General features: G+C 61.0%; 1 protein-coding gene across 2 annotated transcripts in view; it reads right to left on the bottom strand.

Annotated features, from left to right (window-relative positions):
• KIF21B (kinesin family member 21B) overlaps positions 1–23968 on the bottom strand; it is a 62846-nt gene that overhangs the window by 30799 nt on the left and 8079 nt on the right. For both annotated transcript variants that reach the window (XM_075910516.1, XM_075910517.1), the window contains exons 2-4: positions 6050–6272; positions 5584–5766; positions 1319–1468 (exon numbers count right to left, since the gene is read on the bottom strand). In XM_075910516.1, the coding sequence (XP_075766631.1) occupies positions 1319–1468; positions 5584–5766; positions 6050–6272 (556 nt within the window). The remainder of the gene's footprint in view (positions 1–1318; positions 1469–5583; positions 5767–6049; positions 6273–23968) is intronic.

Here is a 23968-nt window from a genome sequence, read left to right as displayed (position 1 = left end):
AGCAGAGGCGGGATGAGACGAGTCCCAGCTGGCCAGGAGGCTGCCGGCTCTGGCACCACGCACAGGGCAGAGACCGCCCCGGGGACACCTGCTTCAAGCAGCAGAGAGGAGCCGCCTGGCGTCACATGCTCACAGACCCCCGCAAAAAAACGGACACACTTGATCATGGGCGGGGTGTGTGCGTGTGGGACTGGCTGGGAGGGGGGCAGGGCTGGCCGGGAGGAAGGGGGGGTCGGGAGAAAGGGGGGGCTGGAAGCACAGCTGGGGGGGGTCAGGGGCCGTGGGGCTGGCCAGGAGGAAGGGGGGGCGGGAAGCAGAGCTGGGGAGGAGGTGCAGTGGCGCTGGCCAGGGGAGATCAGGAAGAGGAACCGGCCGGCGGGAAGCAGAGCTGGGAGGGTGCAGGGGGCTTGCCGGGGAAGATCAGGAGGGGAAGTGGGAGAGAACTGGCCAGCCGGGAAAGGGGTGTGTGTGAGCAAATCAGCCGGCACGGAGTGGGACTGACTCGGGCACTTGCAGATCCCGGGGCGCTGCCTGTCCCACGCAGGCTCCTGGAAACGCACGAGCGAGGAGGAGGCTTCCCCTCCTCCTCAAACTCAACCGACTGAGGGCTCCCGGGGGCAATCGCGTCCCTGCCTCCCAGCTGGGACTCCCAGCCGCTCCCCCGCCCACGCCAGGCTTCCGTCCGGTGCGCAGTCGGAAAAACAGAAAATACCAGACATTGCACGTGTCCTGCATTGTCTGATTTTTTTTACGGGACAGAGCACAAATACCGGACCCCTGGCAACCCTAGCGGGGCCTGGAGAGGAGGAATGGTCCAAGCACCGAGAGCGGGTTTCGAAGGCTCCTCTCTGGGCCCTGGCTGGGAGAGGGGTAACCCTGCCCAAGCTGGGACCCCCTTTTGCTGCAAGGGGGCTGCAGGTGTGAGATCAGCTGGGGACAGCTCCCCCTTTGGGGGGCCGGCCGGGCAGTTGGGGGTGGGAGTGGAAACCCACGGACAGACCGATCCCCCGGCGTGAGGACAGGGGGCGCCCTCGCGCTGCGAAGCTGCCACAGGAAAACGTAACCGACTTGGCATCCCGCCGTGGCGCCCTCATGCCACCCAGGGGCGCAGCTGCACCCGGAGTCTGTCCCAGGGCAGCGGCAGCCAGAGCCCCCAGGGCCAGGCGAGGAGAGCCAGCGGGAGCACTTCTGCCCTGAGGCTGTGGCAGGCTAGTGCCCGACTCCCCCTGTGGCCAGTGGGGGCTCTGCCCCTCGCGCCCCAGCCCCTCCCTCCGCTCGCCCGGACAGCCCAGCGCAGCCGGGCCCAGGCGCCGCCCACCTCGTCCTGGGAGCTGATGAGGCGGGAGGTGACGCCGGTGGTGTAGATGCTGCCGCTGGCGTCCTCGTGGATTTTGATGTTGGATTTGCGGTGGCGGGCGTCGGGGTCCCGGGCGCTGTCGAACAGGTCCAGGATCTCCTCGTTGTAGAGCTGCAGGGGAGAGCGCCGGGGCAGCGGGTTACTGGGAGGCGGGGGGCTGGCTGCGGAGCCTGGCGGGTGGGAGTATAACTAGCTAGCCGTGATCCTGCCCCTCCGCGCATCGGAGCCCTGGGACTGCACTGGCGGAGAGCGCCCCCGGCGTGTGCATGCACCCACCACTGCCAGAGTCCCATTGTCCTCGGCCACAGCGCTCGGTCCTTGCTCACCCTCACACCCGGTACCCGGTACAGACGGGAGCGGAGGCCAGAGGGGGTCAGGGGAGCTCCCCTGGGAGCGTGCGGCAGAGCAGGAAGGAAACTCAGGTCTCCCAAAGCCCGTCCCAGGAGGCCCTAGAACAGGGCTAGGTGAGGAGACCCGGCCGTCACCCGCAGCCGGGCTCCCGCCCCGAGTGGCCAGTGGCCCTGGCGTGGGCGGCAGGCAACTGAAAGCACAGCCCTTCCAAAACTGCCGACGCCCTGGCTGCAGCCCTGCTCCCTAGCCACCAGGAAGGGTCGGGCTGGGCCGCAGCATGGCAGCCTCAGACCTCCTGGTGGGGCTGGGGTGGGTGGGGCTCCCCTCCAGGGGAGGGGTTTGGGCAGTAGGGCAGGGCTAGCGCTTCCCCCACTGCCCATGGTCCCTGGCCTTGCATTCCTTGGGCCGTCTGGCTGGGGGTCTGTGGCTGGCAGGGCTCAGACCCGCCCGTGGGTGTAAGTGACGAGAACCCAGCGGGTCATGCACAGGGTGCTGGGTGCACTGATGGCCCAGAAGGGAGAAGGGCTGCCAGATAGTTTCACCCAAAATACCGAACATGGTGGAAAAAAACCTGGTTGAGTGCAACCCTCCCACCTCCTCCCACAAAGACGGGGACCAAAGTAGTTGAGCATGGCCGGTATTTTCTAGGGTTTTTAACCAGACAGAGAAGGAAGCTGAGCTGGGGCCTGGCTGCCCATGGCGCTCGACGGGCTGCACATCTCGACCCGGGCACCTCGCCCACCCGCCCTTCGTCAGGCACGCCGCGGTGCCATGATCCGGCCACCGGGCCGGGCGCCTGTCCCAGGGCATGGAGCCACACGCCGGCTCGGGGAGGAGGGCAGGAGTCCTGGCACCTCGCTGGCTCTAGGCCACGTAAGCGGGTTCGTCGCGAGGCTCCCGGCTCAGGGCTGGCGGGAAAGCGCCGCAGAGCAGCTCAGGAGAGGACGGCTAATCCGTTCCACTCAGTCCCTGGCTCCAGCACAGTAAAAGTCCCCTCTTGTGGGCCTGCCCGGAGAGGGGACCGGTCACAGGACACGGATAAGAGCAGTAAGAGCAGGCAGCCGCCTGTCACCTGACAGCCTCGGGACCTCCATCCGACCCGCATCATCCCCCTGCAACGAGCGCGCCTGCTATTCCAGCTCCGCACACAGCCTCGCAGAGATGCAGCCACCTCGGGGGTGGAGCGTAGCCATCAGCGCGCAACTCTGGGAGCAAACCAATTCCCCAGGGCTGAGCTGCCCTGCCCCGCTGGGTTTGCAGGGAGCGCAGGGGTGCAGCAGAGGTGACAGGCGCTGTGGACCAGCTGAACCGCCCCCCGCAGGCGCAGTGCTGCTCTGGCAAAGCAGTCAGCTAAAGGAGGCCGCCTCCTGCTGGCTGGGCAATCGTGGGCATGCTAGGAGCAGGCAGTGTGGCCTAGTGATCAGAGTACTAACCTAGCACTCCAGAGACTTGGGTTTGAGCTGTTCTCAGCTCTGCAAGTGGCCTGCTGGGTGAGTGACTTCTCTGCTCTGTGCCTCAGTTTCCTCTTCTGTAAAATGGGACTCCTGTTACTGTAAAGCAACCTGAGCGCTCCTGAGGCAAAGCACAAGCTAGCAAGGGGATCTAGATGATGCGACAGTGAAGTCGGAGTCTGCCTCCACTGGGACCTTTGCTGTCACTGATTCTGCAGTATCACAGAACACAGGAAGGGTCCTCGAGAGGCATCAAGTCATCCCTGCCCTCGTGGCAGGACCCAGCCCCATTTAAATCATCCCCGTCAGTCATCTGTCTAACCTGCTCTTAAATCTCTCCAGGGACGGAGATTCCCCAGGCTCGAAGAGGCACCGCTGCCCCAGGGTTTCCTTGTGTCTGATTCGGCAGCTCGCGCCCGGGGCTCCCCGCCACGCCGTCCTCGGGCGTACGGACCGAGCCGCGGGGAACAGCCTTGCGCCGACAAAGGGATTTCAAAGGAAGTTGACAATGAGCAGGGAATCCCCCCCGCCACCTGCTTGGTTCTGCCACGGTCACGCTCCCAACTTCTTCAGCTCCGGGCCGGAAGAGGCAGGAGGGGGTCACGGAAGCGGGAAGGTTTCCTAAGCTGCAAGGGGAGGGCGATTCACCCACCCGGGTGCAGCAGAGTAAAGTCACATGGGTCTGAAGTCTTTGCCCAGTTGGAGAAAATGAAGCCCAGAGACTTCCGGGGGTGGGGTGGGACTCCGCTCTAGCGGTTCGGCCCTGGCCAACTGGAGATGTTCAATCTGTTGCTGGTTCTGACCCGTGTTTGCAAGTCACTAGTGCCTTGTAAAACGGGCCACTGGTGCCGCGAAGCCCAAGAAAGCACGTCTCTGAAGAGATACGCAAGGGGCACCAGCAGCAGCATTAGAACTCAGGACCCAGCCAGGTCTTCAGCCCCTCCTAAGGAGCCTCAGAACAGACACTTCCTTCTCCAGTTTTCTACCGGGGGAGGCGTTTCGATGCTGAAGCGCGACGTGTTGTCAGCTCTCGGAGGTTTTGTGCACTCTGAGAAAAGGGAAAGTTGCAGAACCCCGAGCAGTCACGCCAAGGGGAGCTGGCTGTGACGTAGTGGGGGTACCTGGCTGGTTTCTATGGGTCTGGGGTAACCCCCACTGGCTGCAGTGGGTACCACGGCCCAGAAGGACAGGCCATGAGTCATTATGCAAAGAAGGTCTCAACCTGTCTGACCAGTCACCCCCCATGGAGAGGAACAAAGGAAGGTGGATGCGGCCCTGGCTGGGGGGCAGGGCTGGAAGAGGAGGGTTAGTTCCTGGCTGGAAAGCAGGGAAGAAGGAACTGGGGAGGGGGCTGGGATCCCCCCATCTCAAGGGGGCACTGAGGCCTCTTAGCCCCAGTTCCTGTAACCAGATTACATCTGTGCTGTGCGGTATCCTGGAGGAGCAATAAACCACCCTCAATTCTACTGGCTGGTGGAGTCTGTTTGTGCCATTTTGGGGTGCAGGAGACAGGGGACCCCCAACGCGCCATCACACTGGCAAAATAACGTAGCAGCAGCCGCCAGTGGTCTCACACAGACCTCCTTCCCAGCGCTAGTCCCTGGACCCAAGCATGGCACAGCCTGGATCCGTACACCACAGCGTATGCGGCTGTCAGCATGAGCCGACCGCAAGAGGCAAAGCCAGCCCCTTCACGCTCTCTGGGCTTTCGCACGCTTCTGGGGCATCGACCACACAGAGGCTGGGTCAGCGCAGCGGGGCGGTCTACAGACAGCCTTCCCGCCCTCGCCCCGAGGAGCCACGGAACCCGTTCCCGTCCGGACTGCGGAGTCCTGGCGCGCCTGGTGCTTTTCTGTGAGCGGGCAGCATCCCCGTCACCAGGACAGGCGGCAAGTTGTGACGGCAGCTCCCACCGGGCAAAGATCTCGCTGCATGGGGGCACCGCTGAGCGATCGGCAAGTACACGCAGCCTGCACGGCATGATGGGCGCGCTCCAGATCAAAGGCGCCACAGGAAAGGTTTGGTTAATGGCAGGGCGTGATGAATGGGGCAATGGAGAGGCGAAGAGGCGGCAGGGCCAGCATGTTGTTGCCTCGCAGGGGAGGCCAGCTAGCGAGGAAGCCTGGAGCAATAGCTGGGGTGGCAGGAGCCACGGAGGCGGGCAGGGCAGAGGTAACCAGGTCTGCTGCCTCCCGGAGAAGCCAGAGTGTGACCAGCCAGCGCTGTCTGATGCAGGGCCCTGCAGCGGCGCATGAGCAGCTGTGGTTTGCAGACCCTCTCCGGGCCCTGCCCTACGGACATGGGCACGGCAGCTCCTTGTGCTCTGCCCCACAGACGCGGGCACGGCCGCTCTCCAGGCCCTGCCCCACGGCCGTGAGCACGGCCACTCCCCGTGCTCAGTTCACCCCCCTCGCTCACACCCACCTCCAGGAACTGGGCGCTGACTTTGAACTCAGGCACAGGCGTGCCCCGCTCCTGCGCCGCCCGCTTGCGCTGCTCGATGCCGCTGAAGAGGTGGGAGATGGCCCGGGGGATGATCCCGTTCTCTTCCTCGGAGAGGTTCATGTCAAAGCCGGTGCCCATGGTGTACGTCTTGCCAGCTCCGGTCTGAAAGGCACAGGACAGGCGCTTAGACAGCCCCGGCGCATCCGCCCCAGCCCGCTAATCCCAACCAGCAGCCACCCTTCCCCAACAGCTTGATGCCCCAAGAACCCAGCCGGCAGCCCCCCCAACATGCCAGCTCTGGCCTCTGCCCTGCACCCCACCAATGAGCCTCAGCTCCGACCTGCAGGACCTGCCCAGCTGTGCTGGCCCAGCGCTCAGTGCCCTGCCGGAGCTGGTGGTGCGGTGACCCAGGTCTGCCACCGACACAAGCGGGGAAAGCGGGTACCTGGCCATACGCCAGCACGGTGGCATTGTAGCCTTCGAAGCAACCCTCAATGAGCTTGCTGACGCACGTGGTGTAGATCTGCTCCTGCCACGTGTCCAGGTCGAAGACAAAGTCGTAGGTGAAGGCCTTGTCCTTTCCCAGCAACACCTGGGGCTCCCCGGGCGTTACCGAGGTGCAGATGTGACATCCCTCAATCTTCTCCTTGGACAGCTGGGGACGGATCCTGCCGGTGGAGAAGACAAACAGCTGAGGACACGACAATCTGACCTCTCCCTGAGCACCCTGCGTCCCGGCGGCAAGGGGCTGCCCATGGGTGAAATGCAGCCACCTCTGGGTAGGAACACGGCAGCAGCTGCTTACCCACAAAAAGTAACCGGTTAGCACAGGAATCGCACCCCCCGGTGAAACAGCAGGAAGCAGGAATTTGGCTAGGGTTGGCCCCCAGGACTCCTGTGAATAACCCCACAGGGGAGGGACCTTGGTGCTACCCATGTAAGGTCTTGGCACCTCAAGGTTGCTGGTTCAGACCCCCCCAGTCAGTAGTTAGAGAGCAATTCCCTTGTGAGGGCTGCTTGGCAGTAAGCGAGATCGCTGGGGCCCAGTGGTCACTGTCACCAAAGCCACCAACCCAAGAAGCCACCGCACCACAACTCTCACCCTAGCTGGGGTCCGAGCCAAACCGGGGAGGGCGTGCTGGTTGGTGGAGGGGTGAGCAGAACTTTGTGCTGTACCTGCACAGGGACGCTCCACCCAGCAACCTTCAAAGCCACCTAAAATGCATCTTTTACAATAGCTCGCTAAGAAGCAAACATGCTACGCAGCTGGGGGAGCCAGGGGCCGGGATGCTGAACGTACCCTCTGCCCCAGCCCACCCCAGGAGAAGAAAGGCACCAGACCCTGATACTACTACACCGCTCCAGGGCCGCCAAGCGCCTATGGGCCAAGCCCAGGCAACATCCCGCAAGAGGCAGCGTTCGAGAGCCAAACACAGGCTGGGCCGGGGGGCCAGCTCTTGCCAGGGAAAGAATCGGTTTCTGTTTCGGGAGCAGGCCGATTGGAAATAGCTTTGCTGCACCGTAACAGGAGGCTTCCCTCCCAGAACTGAGGATCGAGTTTCTGGCGGGAAACAATGCCGTGTTGCCAGAAGTCAGGCACCTGACAATCACGAGACAGGTCCTCCAGATACACCAGGCTTAAAATGGCGAGCTTTAAAACCGGAATCTGGATGGCGCTCGCAAGCTTCTCTCGGCAAGCCGAGGGCTGAGAAAACAGCAACAGCCCCCACAATTTACTTTAAGAACAAACAAAATAAAAAAATTCCCCCAAACCCAAAACGAGCCATGTGCTGGGCTTGAGGAGTGTCCTCCGCTGTATTTTTTTTTTTTAAATATACAGTTCTCATAGAGCTGGAAGGTACCTGCCACCTTTCTAATAACCAGACCCCAAGGTCCCGCCTCCTGCTCCGCCTCTGTCCCGCCCCCTGCTCCGCCTCTGTCCCCCAAGGTCCCGCCCCCTGCTCTGCCTCTGTCCCGCCCCCTGCTCCGCCTCTGTCCCCCAAGGTCCCGCCCCCTGCTCCGCCTCTGTCCCCCAAGGTCCCGCCCCCTGCTCCGCCTCTTTCCCCCAAGGTCCCGCCCCCTGCTCCGCCTCTGTCCCGCCCCCTGCTCCGCCTCTGTCCCCCAAGGTCCCGCCCCCTGCTCCGCCTCTGTCCCCAGGTTAAAAAACTGGACATCAGGGCTTCACAAAAAGCACCCAGAGGCACAAGCCAAAATCCGGATGGTCTGGGTGAAGAAGAGGCAGGTAACAGGCACCGTACAATTTCACCAGGAGAATGCATCAACACAGCACCCCACCCCAGAGACCTTTGAAACCAAGAGGACCTGACAACGGGACTCGAAGGGTGGTGTCAGATGAAGGGGGGGGGTGTTCAGCGTGACTTGGAAGGACGGGGGGGACTCAGAGAACTGGACCAAGGAAATGCAGAACAAGCCATGGAGTTCATGGCTCCATGGACAACAAGACAACGAGTCCGATCCTTTATTACCCAGCACAGAGTTAGCCTGTGGCGCTCCCTGCTATGACACAGCCCTGATGCCAAAAGCTTCACTGGACTCAAAGGAGAACTGGGTATTTGCAAAGAGGTTGAGAAGCTGAGAAATGTTTTATTTTAAAAAAGTGATAAATCCTCATGCTTCAGGGCACGAACCAGCTCCTAGGTGACCAGGGTCAGGAAGAAACTTTATACAGGCGGGTGAATCCTTCATTTCCCTTTCATGCATTTCTTGTACTTCCCTCAGTGCTGCCCCGCTGGATATGGGACCCTGGACCATGGCAAAGCCTGGCTGCTAGCAGGGGAGCAGGCAGATGGACAAGGCTGGACCGGCTGGGATTCGAGACGGAAGAAATCTCCAGGGGGATTAGCCGATCACACGGACTTGTGCACTGACAGAGTGGCCTCGCACAGCTCTGTAAAGCTCGCTCCACGCCTCGTCAACTGCACCCTGGAGACTTCTCAACAGCGCGTTAGAGACTGAAATAGCCACACGATTGCCCTGTCTAACCAACGAAGGTGCCTGGTCACGTGTCTAAGACACAGCAGGAATGAGGCCGGGCAGATGGCGCGGTTCTAGTGAGTTACTGTAGTGCTCAGGTGGGGATGATAAGGCATTGCAGGTCTGTGGTCACAGATGGTTAAAATAAAGCCAGAGACAAGACCAAACCCCTGCAAATCTACACGGAGGGTTGTAATCCCAGACCTGCCGCTGACCCGCCATGTGGCCTTGCCTCAGTTTCCCCACTTGCACAATAGGGCTAACCACACTGAGACCCAGGAGACCAGTTCCTGCCGTGCTGACAACGCACACCAGGTCCATAGGCATGTAAGCCTTCCTAGGGAGGAATGTGGCCTGTGAGGTCCGAGTGGTGTGAGGCCTCTGGACGGCTCTCTCGGTTCTTAAAGCTGTGCTGAGGAGCAGCAGGCGCTACGGAGGTTGGCGAGGTCCCATCGGAATCCAGGCAGCCCAGACAGCAAGCCGGGGCGAGAATGTCACTCCTCACCTGACCCCGAGCCCACCTGAGCCAGCCTCCCCCACCTTCAGGGGCTGCTCCGAAGCACATCAAGCACCGCGCTTGCTTGCCCAGACGCCTAAGCCCATTGGGGGTTCGGGAGTTCCCCACCGGTCACTGAACAGCAGCTAACAGGCAGGGAAATGGTTCCTCGTGCCCGACAAGAGGCAGCCTTGTGATGTAGTGGGGGGTACCTTGCTGGTTGGATGCTGGGCAGTGGGTTGTGAGTGACCTCCACTGGCTGCTGGCTGCAGCACGGCCCAGCAGGGCGGGGGATGAGTCATTATGCAAAGGGGGCTCCAAACCTGTCCGACCAGTTATCTCCCAGGGAGCAGACCAATGGGAAGGAGGGGAGTGGAGCCCTGGCTGGGGGCAGGGCTGGAAGAGTGAGTTAGGCTTCTGTCTGGGAGCATGGAGGAGACAGCCTAGGGAAAGGGGCTGGAATTTAGGGGCCCAGTCACCCCCCATCTCAAGGGGGGCTGAGGCATCCTAGGCCTGCCCTGGAACCAGATTACATCTGTGCTGTGCTGTATCCTGGAGGAGCAATAAACTCCCTCTATTCTACTGGCTGGTGGAGTCTGTTCGTGCCATTACGGGGGTGCAGGAGACGGGAAAACCCCAACGCGCCGTCACACGAAGCAGCCTCCCTGGAAAAGATCGAACCAGCGCCCCATTTGCACCAGGAAGTAGATCTGCCAGTGGCCATGGCAGCGAACAGCCCACTGCACCGGCAGAGTCGCACCTGCCACGCCGAGGCACAAGATGCGGCTTGTTCCAGCCACACGAGCTGCTTCCAGCCTCCGTCTCAGGAGGACAATGGCTGACACACCCTCTTATTGCAGAGGGGGCTTGAGTGTGCGCAGAGCCCTGCTGGGCAGTGGGGGGTGCGCACCAGCCCTTGCTCAGCCCCCCTCCCGCCAATGGCCCCACAGTTCCAACGCCAGCAGCCTCCAGGGGGCACTGGGAGTCCAGCCGGACAGGCGGAGGGGCCCACACACAGACCTGCTCACCACGGGATCACCGGTGTCGGGGCTCGCACAGATGAGGGTGCAGGAAGGGGAAGGGGACACTACGCACCCCCTGGCGTTTGCCGCTAGCACACAGCCCTGCAAGATACGCGGGCTGGACCCTTCCTGGCCCCCCCGGAGAGGGGGGTGACGTATGCCCCAGCCGGGTGCAAGAGGGGCTGGGGGCAGGAAAGAATCCCCCGCCCCGCCAAGCACACCCTGCTGGCTGAGCTGTGGGGAGGGCAGCAGAGAGGTCTGCTCCACGCCCTAAGGGCTGACTGCCGTGGCCAGATGGAGCCGCGGATTCTCCCTGCAGGGCCCGTCCATTCACAAACACGGCCCAGCTGGCGGAGAGCCGGGGCCGGGCCCACGGCGACGGGCCGGCCGACACACCGGGAGAGACAGACACAGGCCGGGCGGGAGATCCTGCCCTTTCGCGGGCCGGTGACTGACAGCACCGGGGGCTGCCGCGGCTGTGCCAGGCAGCCCCCATCCTGCATCCGGAGCCGGCTAGGCCGGGCGAGAGACAGAGAGCAGTTCATAAAGCAACCGGGGGGCTCCCCGACTCGGAGCCTCGCTCTTTTCTTTCTAGGCTGGCAGGATGTGAAAGCCGCCGCGCGGTTGCCATGGCAACCCAGCATCCGCCGGGGAGGAGGAGGGGGAGCAGGGGACAACCCGAGGGGTGAAATGCTTTGACACGCACACACAGTTGCTTATAAAAAGCCCGGGGCAGTTTCTCCAGTGGCCCCGGCACGCACAATGGCCGGCTTGTTCCGCGCGGCCCCACGAGCCAACGTTTGCACAGAGGGAACCAATTGGGCTGGCGTCCAAAGCATTGAAGGGGCCTGAGAGCGAGTCCGCAGCCCGACGACAGCAGGGAGCGATTCGAGGAGCCTCCTCACGAGACAGCAGGGCCACGGAGCCACGCCGGGCGGGCCCCAGCTTGGCCGCAGGGTTCACGCCCCACGAGGCTCACAACGGCCCCCAGCACTCCGGAGGCTAATCAATAACCCAATTGCCCCACGGAATGGATGGGGAGGAAAACCAGGGTTGTAGGAAGGGGCATCCCTTTCTTGGGGCTTCATGTCCCACCATCCCGGGGTCACGGGGAGCCGTCTGACTGGAAGCTGTGTTCAGGCTGAACTCAGACCCCCGGACTCAATTCCCCTGATGCTCAGGGCAACCCCCCGCAAACCCAGCTCCTCTACTGAAACTCTAGAGCGCCTCCGCCGCTCGCCACCCCCTCTGTGCCTCAGTTTCCCCTTCCATGGTGACATTATTGCTCTGGGACTATTTCACCTCTATCCAGCAGCGCAGCCCACAGAGCTTGGCCAATGTATACTAGAACAGCCCTGCCAGACACAACCTGGCCGCAGCTTTTCAAGAGATCCCGGCTCCCGACGGCCTCCACCCACCCACTGAGCTGCTGGGAACGGAGCCGCTTTGAAAATCTGGCACGAAATTAAACCTCCACCACTTTTTCCCCCCTACCCCATCCCTGCGTGTGGGAAGTGCACAGCAGTGCCGGAATGCAGCTGCTTCTGGGGCAGAGGCGCCACCAGACCGCATGCAGCAAGAGGAAGCCAGCCACGGACCCTGGGGCAAACCCTCCGCTCGCATGAGAAGTGCCCCCCAGGGGGGCGTGGGGGGGGACAGAATTATTTATCACCTACCGGCAGTTTGTAACATCTCCCCAAGACACCCACCGCGCTGTGCCCCCGGTGGCGTTCCAGCCTTCGCCCTGCTGCCTGGCCAGTGAGGACACGTGCCCACAGGGGGGCTTAGTAACCGGCTGCTCTGGGGTCTACTCATGCTGGGCGCTCGCAGCAGCTGCTATCTGGCTGTGGTCCCGAGGTCAAGGGATCGCCCCAGGCTGGACAGCACGGCCTTGCCCGCGGCAGGGGCAGACCCTGGCAGGCAGGCACGGGGCCCGCTGGGCTCAGAGCGACAGATTACATCACATTCAATAAAACCACAACACAGCAGACCAGGGCACACTCCCCAGACACACACACACACCAACACACACACACACACACACACACACACACACACACACACACAGGCTGTCACACAAACACCCCAATTGACGGACAATTGTCTAGAGGCAAGAACACCCGCCCCTCCAAGTCAGATCTGCATCCCAGTCAAACCTTCCCTTGGAAGACAGAGGATTCTGACATAAGATGGGAGGGGGGACCCCCACATGGGGGAGCAGGAAGCCCTGTATTTGGGGAGGATAGAAAGGTCTCTGGGATGCCAGAGGGCAGGCAGCTGCTGGCTCAGAGTTTTGCTCGTTCACCAACCAGCTCCACTTTCTAGAGGGATTCCACTACTGCCCAGAGTCCTTGGGGGTTTCTACCCCGTGCCATCGGCACCAGCAGAGAACGAAACGGACCTCAGAGGAGGCCAGGTCTGGTGCTGCAGCAAATACAGCTGTCAGTCTGACGGGCAGCGTGCGGATCGCAAGCATGAGCTACCCGCTCGCCAATGCTGACAGCCCCAGCTAAGCAGTCCAGACTCCTGTGCCCTACGGCTCGGCCCAGAGGGGGACCTGTGACACACGGAGCACTGGGTTGCACCGGGAAGCTGAATGAAGTCAAAGCAACTAAGCAACTAGGAGGAATCCAGGCCTGGCTCTACCACACGCCCCAGCCTCCGTTTCTCCACCTCGGCAGCGGGGAGTAGCCTGTCGGAGCTGCTGCCTAAGGTGTAACCTACATTCACATCACGGCAGCTCCGGCTCCTGTCACTCCGTCTATTTCTGCAGAAGCATCGTGTGGGCGACTCACACTGAATCCATCACCCGCTCCAATCCCCGAGCTCTCAGCCTGGTGCGACTGCTGCCTAGCCCGTCCCCTCCAGTCGCTCTGTGCCTCTGATCGGCTCTCCCCACACCAGCCACATTACGGGGCGGAAAGGGGGGTTCTGTTCCAGCCCTTGGCTCTGGTGTGCTAAGCTCCACACATCCTCTCTGGCTGAGGAGTTGCACCTGATTTTAGGAGGCACCTGGATACCGTGTTTGAAGGCAGAACAAGTGCTTAGGTCAAGCCTATTGGTCCATAGTCTCCAGGTCGCCAATTACAAATATTGACTAGGACAGAACTCGCTTTGGTCCATATGCTGGCACTATTGTAAGTGCATGGTCCCTGCCGCAACATTATAGCTATGGGCAGTGTGCCCTGGAAGCTGGGAGCTTGTGTGGTTGCTCAGGAGAGATTCCAGCGCGGCCCAGTTGATTAGCAGAGAGCCCACAGCTAGGTTTGTGTTTCCACTGGTGGTGCACAGTCGCACACGCCTAGGTGCACATTTATTCCGCACATGGAGGGAAAGATTAGAGGGAACATTGGCTAGGACCCATTTTGACCTCTGCTTTGTCAAACTCTTCTGGGCTCTGGGACATCCTGTTGCACAGGCTGGTCCATCATCCACTGCAGGATGCAAGAGACTTGACGGAGACATGATGCTCATCTCTCAAGCCCCAAGAGAATGAGGCCTTTTGTTCTGGCATGAGTAAGGTGGAGCAAGAGCGACTCCCAAGCAGCACAAGCTCTGTGGCCGAGTGCAAGTGCCAAGACAGAGCGGCTCCTTTGTAACAAGCCCAGGAGAGCTGCTGAGCCTCACCTCCCTCCTGTCACTATGTGCCCCGGATGCCCATTGCACCGAGGCTGATGTGAAGCTAAGGGAATTGCCCAAGGACATCTAGAGCATCAGTGGGAGAGCAGGGGATTTTTGAGCCCATGCCTCCAAGCTAGTGCTCTGTCCATCTGCCCATTCCTCCTCTGCTGCAGCCAGCACCGCAGATCTGGGAGTCCCAAGTGGGGCAGGGGAGGGATGCTGGGATGGCTTTGTCCTTGGAGGGGAGGGGTGGGAGGAGGAGGAGTCAGGCCTACAAACGAACCCAAGGGAGAGCGCTTGCAGGCTCTCTGGTTGGCTGGGAGCGAACTCAAGCCAAAGTGAAGCATTTAATTACGACAGCTGGAAGGGAGCGGAGGTGACTGGAGAAAATCAACTGAGGCTCCTGCTGGACGGTGGCGCCTGGTCGGCCAGCGCTCCCCCTATGGCTCCGGGCAAGAGACACCCTTAAGTCACCTCCCAGCGGCACGTTAGCCCGGCCCTCAGCACGCCTGCGGGACGCCGGTCCGGAGCGGGGAGTGCATGCCCCAGGCACTGCAGCCTATGGCCAATGCGCTGAGGCTTTCTGGAGACCCCCCAGCAGCAAGCTGACCAGACAGAATGGCCTAATGGCTAGAGCACTCAACTGAAACTCAGCGTATGGGGTGCACCCCAGGTCTGCTATCTTGTGCCTCAGTTTCCCAATCAGTGCTGTGGGGTAAGAGCACTTCTGGTGGGTCAGAGTAAATCTGAATGGCTATAAGGGGTGCAGATCCCCTAGAGATGGGGGCTAGATAAGGCTCAATGGAGATGGGGCCCCAGGCTACACTAATGGGCTCTTCCGGCTAACGGAGGAAGGGCTAACGAGATCCAGCTGCTGGAACCTGAAGCTAGACAAAGTTGGGCTGGAAATAAGGGATACACCGAAACAGAGGGTCAGTAACCCTGGGAACAGCCTCCCAAGGGCTCTGCTGGATTCTCCACGGCTGGCAACAGCCGGGCCGGGCCGGTTCGCAGCTCTGTCCTAGGTCCAGCAGCAATCACACCCTCCACCCCTCGCAACCAGGATCGGCTCCAACGCGGCGCTCCAGGCACGCTCAGCAGGGCCGAGACCCCGGGAGGACCCAGCTCAACGCAGCTTTGCCCGGCAGGAGCCGTCTCTCCGGGGCACTCCCTGCCCTGCCGCCCGATCCCTCCCCTCCTCCCTGGGGACCAGTACAGGGAACACTCTGGTTGCCTCCAGAAGAGAGGGACTGTTCACCCCCCCCCCAACACACACACACGCCTGTAGTCATCCAGGATTGCACCGATGGGCTCCGCTGCAGGCCCAGGGCTATGGGGAGCCCTCCAACAGGTATGGATGGAGAGGGTTTGCCAGGCAGCGGGGCATCTTCCTGCCACCTCTGCTGTTCCTGAGCCCCGTTTCCCAGAATGCACAGCTCGGAAACAGCTCGCTCCCTGGCCCCTCTGACCCAGGTCTTAGGGGAGCCTTTTACTTCAGGCATGCACGGGGCAGCCAACGTGCTCTGCCGTGGCACACCTGTGCTGACCCACGCCCCCGTGCTTCACCGAGACAGGCTCTGGGGTGGGCAGGAGACTGGCTTCCAGAGAGGAACGAGCAAACGGGTTAAACAGAGGGACGGGAGCAGGGAAACCCAGCCACCCCACTGGGCCGTCGGGGGCCCCGCCGAACCCCCAAGAGGTAACAGCATCCGGTGCTCCGGCAGGCTAGCTGCAGGGTTCTGTGGTCAGGTTTCTCGGAGGAGTCTGGAACAGCAGCACCCACGGCTGTTCACGCCTGCACCGGGCTCTGGGGCCACAGGCCAAAGCAGCTTTGCCCACACACGCCGGCCCTGCGCCTGAGGGAAAGGGAAGGGTCTCCCTCTGTGCTCCGAAAGGCAGAGGTGACAAAAGGTGGGTCCCCCCATCCCCTCCAGGGACATTTCCAGCCAGGCCCCGCAAGCGCACGGGAGGAGAGCCCCCCGGGGCACTGCGATAATGCAGCGCTCGCTCACAGACCGGGCCAGGCGCTGGGCAGACAACAGCCTTGGAGCCCAAGGAGCTGCCCGGCTCTGTAGCATTGCAGGCCATACAGGAGACAAGGCAAGGAGCAAAGGGAAAGGACACAATCCCAGGCCACTGCCCTGCAGGCCACGCCAAGAGCGGGCTCCCAGCCCACGTGGGCAGAGAAGACTCGCGCTAGCCTGCTCCAAACGGCAGTGGGGGCGGTTTGGCTCTCACGCTCCAGCCTGGGGCCAGGAGGGTTCGGCGCTGGAGCTGCAATGCCCGGGTGCTGGCGCGGGCCTGTCCGGGCAGGCGGGAGACGCTCCCAGCACCCAAGGGCCGCCGCTCCCATGGAAGAGGGAGGAGTGGAAGAGAGCGCTCCTCTGCATCGAGAGCTCTAAGAACCCCCCACCCCTCCCAGCGCAGACTCATCAGCCCACAGGCCAGCCCAGGAGCTGCCGGCCCGTTAGCCCTGCGACTGAAAGCCAGGCCGCCCAGGCGCTGGAGGCTCGCCCGCGGCTCGCTGCCCGGGGACTTCAGTAGCAAGCAGAGTGCACTGCGAGAGGCTGGTAGCAGCCTGGCCAAAGCTGCCCTCCTGAGATCGTGCCGCCGTTCCCACGAGACAGGGATGGGGCCCCCAAGAGACTAAGGCATTTGCTTACCCCACGTCCAAGTGTTGAACCCGGGTCTCTGGCAAGCGTCCTAACCATTGGGCCACCCTGCCACCCCGTGTGGGGTTCTCCATCCCGGGCAATTTTAAATCCAGGTGATGTTTTTCTGGGGCAGGTCTCCAGCCTGCACTATGCAGGGGTCAGACCGGATGGTCAAAGGGCCCCCTTCCGCCCTGGCTCTTGAAACCGGTCACGCACACAAGCCCCACTTGGGAAAGACCCAGCTCAGCTAAGACTAAGGAACCGCTGGGACAGCGGCTTTGCCTCTTCCCACTAGAATGAGGGTTGTACTGAGGTCGCGCCTAATGGCCCAGGCCTCCCTGTTACACAGGCACGTACTCGTCCCCCAGAGCTTGCACCCAACGCACAGACTCGCTCACCACTAGGGAGGTGCTGCCTTCCTGCGAGGGTTGCCAGACGGTGTCAACAAAAATCCTGGACGCACTTGACATTCCATCACAATCGACATTCCATCGGATTTAGAAGATCCCAGACAGACCTATTGTCTCAGTTCTATTGTCTCAGTGTGTTTCCCGAACAGAACACTCAAAGGCTGGACTGTCCGGTTCTAAACTGGCCACCTGGCCACTCTACTTCCTGCCGGCTTCTTCCTGCCCCTCCAGATCTGCTGGAGAGAACGCACATGCCTAAAGGATGGGAACCCTCATGCTTCAGGGCCTGCCCAGACATTGACTGACCGGGGTCAGGAAGAAGCTTCCCCCATGAGCAATTTATTCCACAATGGTCCCCTAGGGGACGCTGCTTGCTCCTCGCTCTGAGGGGGTCTAAAGCCCTTTGAAGCCCAGAGCCCTCGGGCGGCTACCACAGACACGCCCCGGCCCAGCCGGCCATGGGGTGTTTGATCGCGCCCCAGGTGTGAGCTAGGAGCCCTCTCTCCATCCTGGCTCCAGCATCGCAGAGCGGGCTCGGCTCTTCTCTCGCTCTCTCTCACACACACTCACACACATTCATTCTGCGCCTGCCAGACCCCACCTCGGGCCTCAGCTGCCCCTGCCGAGGAAGGAGAAGGAGCCCAGTGGGAGCCATGACGGGCGGCTTTGTCCCTTGGTGGCAAAGGTCAGGACAATGAACCATAGTGCTCCCTCAGCAGCCTCTCTCCAAGGGGTGGGGGGAGGAAGGGAGAGAAAAGCCCCCCCCCCCAGCCCAGGCTGCAAGAGAGGCTGGGAACCGTCCCTCGCTGGTCAGCTGTGGCTCTGGGCTGGAGACTGCAGCCGCTGCCCCCGGCCCTGCCCACGCATCACTCGATACGTGGCTGTGGCCTCTCCCACGCAGCAGACCATTGCGGGGGGGGGGGGGGGAGCGCAGGGCAGGCTGCCAGCAAGACCTGGCGAGGGGACACCGGCCTCATGCGGCCCCACCATGAGCTCTGCAAACCGATGAAAATCCCCCTTGTGGCCACATGGCCCTAGCAGACCTACCCACGGCCCCTCCTTCGGGGAGACACCCCGTCCTGGGCAGGACCCATGGGTGGCCAGGCAGGCAGCAGTACCCTCCTGGCGAGGACCAGGCTGCTGGCAGGCGAGTGGGCGGTGCCAGTGCAGGGTTAGCCCCGTGTGGCTCCCCCTGGCCACCTGGCACCTTCTCCTTTGTGCAGGGCAGGTGAAACGCGCATGTTGTCCTGGGCTGTCATCACAGCCCTTCCGTCTGGCTCCAGCCCACAAGGAAAGGCCTGGAAGAGCCAACGGCAGCAGCAAAGCCTCATGCAGAAGCAGCTCCTGCAAACACGTCGTGGGGCCGCAGGGAGAGGGGCCGCTGGGGAGTGCTGTGGGTAGGCTCAGCTCCGTAGCCAAGGGGGGCAAAGCTTGGGGGGAGGGGAGGCGCGAGAAGCGGGGTCCTGCCCTTGCAATAACCAACCCCCCTGGCCTGAATGACTTTCGCTCGGGCGGAGGGGGAACAACATGGGAAGGGGAGGAAGGACGACCCAATGGGAGAGCTAGGTTCAGTGCCCTGCCGCTGACTCTGTGACCTTCTTCGGGCAAGCAACTCAGGGCTTGTCCACAAAGGGAAACGAATCCAGATTCAGGCAGGATGTGAGTTTACTCTTATTCCAGAACCAGACTGTCCACATGGGGAGCAGGTCTGGTCTATTTCCCTAGGTGGACAAACCCTTTCGTTTCTATCTACCTCAGTTTCCCCATCTGAAAAATGGGCACAATGCCACTTGACCGCCAGTGCCCTGTGCTTCCAGCCCTGCAAGTGCTAGAGAAGAGCTAGGGGTGCTAGGGGCACAGTGAGGGTCGCAGCAGAGGTGTCCAAGGATAACAACCGTGGGAGTCCTGCTGGGCTCAGATACTGTACAGCTGAGGGCTAGAGAAGTGCAACAGCTAGATGGCTGCCTGCAGAGATAAGCAGCCGAGGCTTTGCAGATTTAAAGGGGCAGCCCGCAGAAAACAAACAATGCTTACAAAGGGAACTGCAGCCCCGGGGTCAGCACCCGGCCTGGCTGCACAGGAGGGTCTCCGACAGCAGAGAAGCAGCAGGCTGGGAGTTTTGCTCCCGATACGTTCACGCCAGCGACGAGGCGCTGCTGGGAACAGACCCGCCACGCCTGCCGTGGAGCGTGCAGAAGAGAAGCCAGACAGACGGCAGCGAATATGCTGGAAGGGCCCCCGCATGCCCACGTATCACCCCCGTCGGAGTGCTGGGAAGTGAACCCTCCTGGGGAAGCCACCCCCAGCGTCTGCGTGGTGCAAGCCACGTGCCCGCTCAGAGTCTCACACGGTACAACAGGGCCACGCGCTCAACCTCCAGCCGAAACTGTGGCCAGGAGGGAAACCGGTTTGCGTTTAACGTTGGCGGAAACAGCCCAGCTGTGCACAATTCTCCCCACACTCGGCGCCTCCGGGGGGGACCTCTGTGGCCGAGTCCCACGTGACCTCCCCTTGCAATCAGGCAGGTCCCAACCCTCTCGACTGTTTAATCTAACAACACGGTGTATTTTGACAGCCTCGGGTAGGGGATATCCCCTCTGGGCCTGCCAACAAATGGGGAAGGGCTGGGCAAAGGAGTTTGCTTGCTTTTCAATTAGCACCGGGGACCCCTGGGAAAAGTGCTCCCCTCCCCCCCAGACAGATGTGCCAGGATCGTATTTCAAGCAGGTTGGTATTCTTAGAGCTTCGCGGACTGTAATTTTCTCCTGCCCCCTCCGCTCCAATTACACTGTTGTACCATAATTAACGTGCCTAACACACCCCCAGGATCACCTCTTTACTAAATTAATATTGCTAAACTACCAGGATCATAGAGGATTAGGGCTGGCAGAGACCTCAGGAGGTATCTAGTCCAGCCCCCTGCTCAAGGCAGGACCAACCTCAACTCAATCATCCCAGCCAGGGCTGTGTCAAGCCAGGACTTAACAAGCTTTAGGGCTGGAGATTCCACCACCTCCCTAGGAAACCCGTCCCAGTGCTTCCCCACCCGCCTAGGGACATAGCTTGTCCTACTATCCATCCTAGACCTCCCCCATTGCAACTTGAGCCCATTGCTCCTTGTTCTGCCATCCGTCACTACTGAGAACAGCCTCTCTCCATCCTCCTTGGAACCTCCCTTCAGGAAGTTGAAGGCTGCTCTCAAATCCCCCCTCACTCTTCTCTTCTGCAGATTCAATAAACCCAAATCCCTCAGCCTCTCCTCATAATTCATGTGCCTCAAACTCCTAATCATTTTCGTTACCCTCCGTGGACTCTCTTGAATTTGTCCACATCCTTTCTGTAATGGGGGGCCCAGAACTGATACTCACCAATGCTGAATAAAGGGATCTGCTGGCAATGCCCCTCCTAATGCACCCCAATATGCCATTAGCCTTCTCGGCTACAAGGGCACCTTGTCGACTCATATCCAGCTCCTCATCCACTGTCATCCCCAGACCCTTTTCTGCAGAACTGCTGCTTAGCCAGTCGGCCCCCAGCCTGTAACAATGTTTGGGATTCTTCCATCCCAAGTGCAGGACTCTGCACTTGTCCTTGTTGAACCTCATCAGATTTCTTATGGCCCAACCCTCCAGTTTGTCTAGGTCACTCTGGACCCTGTCCCTGCCCTCCAGCATATCTACCTCTCCCCCTAGCTTAGTGTCATCCGCAAACTTGCTGAGGTGAAAATCCATCCCCTCATCCAGGTCATTAATGAAGCTGTTGAACAAAATCAACCCCAGGCCCAACTCCTGGGACCCTCCACTTGGTACTGGCTGCCCCTTAGACCTTGAGATGTTAATCACTACCCATTGAGCCTGATGATCTACCCAGCTTTCTAGCCACCTTACAGTCCACATATTCAATCCAGGCTGCCTTAACTTGCTGGCAAGAATACTGTGGGAGACCGTAACAAAAGCTTTGCTAAAGTCAAGGGATGTCACATCCAGCAGAAGGCTAAGAGGGTCGGGCATGACTTGCCCTTGGTGAATCTATGTTGACTGTATCCATGATCATTTTCCTGTCCTCCAACTGCTTCCAAATGGATTCCAGGGTGGCCCTTTCTCAGAGGTTACAGAGCCTAACAACCCATAGCCTTAAAATCTCCCCGACCCCTTGAGTTCTCCGCCTTGCAGGGTGAATCCCACACAATAGCACAGATCTTCCGGGGTGGGGGTGGGGGGGGGGGACGACAACTTTTCCAGGCGAGATCCAAGTCCAGCATTTCAAACAACCTGCCCATGCACGGTGACAGAGTGAGTCTAGAGAACCCGGTGGAATTTCCAGGTGGGCCGGCGAGTAACATTTTCAAAAGCACCAAAGGGATGCGAGACCTAAATCTCCCTGGCTTTCAGCAGGCTCCTAAATCACTTGGGCACTTTGGAACGTCTGAACCACAAAGCAGGCCCACAATGCCTGTTAAGGCCGGGAAGAAGGGATATTTCTCCTGTTGAAATCCAAGGGGCGCTCTCCGGTACTTTAGTGCCACAGGGTAGATTCAGCAAAACCCAAAGAGACATTTTTATCTCTGTTTTTTCACATCAGTTATAAAAACACGTCTGACTGAAGCCAGCCTGGAGGCAAGTGACTTTTCGCCGCGCAAGTCAGTTGCGCTTTGTTTTTCCATTCGCATTGCTCTGTCCCAGGCTGAGTCACCAGCCCCGCCTCGCCGGCGGCGGAAAGGGTGGGTGACTCGGTGTTGCGCCTGCGCCAGTGAGTTCCTGTGACCATTATCAGCGGCTGATTTAAACCACTTCACTGCAGGAAGGACGGCAAGCGGCCCTCTGCTGGGGCATGGGAACCCAGAAGTGAAACTGACTAGCTACGGCTAGGAGAGAGACTCGGAGGTAACCTCCCTGCACGTCCGGATGAAATGCACCAGGCAACAAGGCCCATCAGAACCGCTGCAGTTCAGCTACTGGGCTAGGCTCCTCGACCCAGGCACCTAAGAGGGGAGGGTCCAGCCGCCAGCACTGTTCTGCCTCCCGGACCTCCCGTGGCCAGGCCCCGAACACCGGCTGTACAGGACACCACGTGCCTCACTCCGCGAGTTCACACCAGTGTGGATTTCAGACCTCAGCCACGTGGCGATGTCATGTTTCAGCCCGTGGCCACTTCCCGCAGGGGGCCCGCACGGCATTCTCTCGCCCGTCGGTCGTTGGGAGTGAGGGGAACAGCGTGCATGAAAACACAAAGGCCAACAGCGCTGGCCGGAGCCAAGCAAGGCCTCGGCCAAGGGCCCTGCTCCACACGGTGCTGACCCACAGAGCCCCTCCCGTTCCATCTGTGCCTGTCTCACTTCTGCACTGCACCCCCCGCACACACACACTGCGACCGTCCTGGGCAGGAGCACCGCGCCAGAGACCTGCTGGGGACAAGGCGGAGATCAGGCAGCTCGCTCCCCCTGGGGCCTGTGTCTCTGGCGGGGCTGGCCAGCTGATCTTACACCCTCAGCTCCTGCAAACCTGCAGCCTCCTTGGCCACCAATGCCAAGCCTGAAACTGGAAACCTTCCCCCCCCCCCCCCCCCCCCCCCCCCGTCAAGGGCTGGATCTCCTGCAGCCATTCACCCCAGCAACACCCTGCTTTACCCCCTCGACCCCCATCTCAGGAGCACTTCTGGGCCCCAGGCTCACAACCCACAACGCATTCCTGGGGGCTGGGAAGGTCATGGCTGGGGGAGGCACTAGCCAATCCAGATTGAAAGGGATACAAGCCACCCCCAGCAGATGAGGATATCCCAGACCGCCCCTGCTCTCTGCCCGGGGAGGGAGACAGGGAGTTGCCGGTGGTCCCATTCTGTGCCTCTCAACCCGGACACGGAGCAGGTCGCTGAGGGGCTACATTTCAGCCTAGTCCCCCTCTGATTGGCTGCCTGCCCCACTTCCCACCTCCTAGGGAAGATGAGCCAAGCACGGGTGCTGCAGAGGTGGCTTAGGATGAGCTGTGCTCCCTCCCTCCTCCCCCCCTTCCTGTGAGCAACGCCCTGCACCCCCCAACCCAGGGAGCCTGGCTGCAGCTCCCCCAGGCCAGGGAGGGCAGAGCCCAAGAGGCAGAGGGTGGGCCGGGGGGAGCCCAAACAGGGGCTGGAGAGGACAAGCAGATGGGACGTCAGTTTCATTTCCATTGCCGATAACGGACACCTCCACCCCTTCAGTCCCCTCTAGTGCTAGGCATGCCAGACCCTCTCTGTCCTGACGGGGGGCTGCCCCCAAGGCCGGCCTTAGGAAAATAGAGCCCTGGGCAAACTTGTGTATTGATGCCTCTGACCCCTGGGGACATAGCCCCCCTCATTTCCCTGGTATCCATGGGCTCCCCAACCCCTGCACCCCCATCCTGTGCCCCCTTTGCCACTAACCCCTGCTTTGTGCCCCTTTTGCCCCCCAACCTCTGCATAGTGCCTCCTTCCTCCCAACCCCCGCACGTCCCTCCCACCTGTGCCTCCAACCCCAGCCCTGCGCTGCCAGCATGTCCTGCCCCCCTGCCCAGCAACACCCATGCCCAGTTGCCCCTCACCCACTGGCTATGGCACCCTGGGCATGGGCCCAGTTTCCCGGCCCTGGCCACCCCATGCCATGGCAGGGTGGCCTGCTCTCCCCTGCGGCTGCTACCTGACCCCAAAGCCTCGGTGACAACGGGCAGAGCCACTACGACTATCTACCCTGGCCTAGGACAGGAGGTCCCGCAACCCCCTCCCCCAACAGAAAACCAGACCCAAGGTCACGGCGGATCAGGGTCGAGCCCCTCCCGCCTGGTCACAGTGCACTGAGCCGGACCCGCGATTTGGTTCCAAGCTGGCTCCCGAGCCCCGAGGGACTGATTGGACCAGATGCTGCCAAACGTGCCACTCCTGTGCGATCGGGCCCAGGGATTGCGCACAAGAGCAGAGGAGTCGTGGGTCCAGCTGGGACTGGGTTGCTGGAGGTCTTGTAGGCAGCACTGGAACAGCTATTGGATAAGTGAAAGTATTTATATGCCTCACCCCCATTAACGCTGCATAGAGAGGGGACGTGCAGGCCAGTGCCCACAACGCCTGGGGCAGGGAAGACTCATCAGAGCCTGCTATTCACCCCATATCTGCATAGAAGAGTGAGGGGACAGGCAATGGAATGAACAAGTGGTGTATTGAAAA

The sequence above is a fragment of the Pelodiscus sinensis genome, chromosome 27 (genome assembly GCF_049634645.1).
Source record: "Pelodiscus sinensis isolate JC-2024 chromosome 27, ASM4963464v1, whole genome shotgun sequence".
Classification (NCBI taxonomy): domain Eukaryota; kingdom Metazoa; phylum Chordata; order Testudines; family Trionychidae; genus Pelodiscus; species Pelodiscus sinensis.
This window is presented reverse-complemented; position numbering and strand designations above follow the sequence as displayed.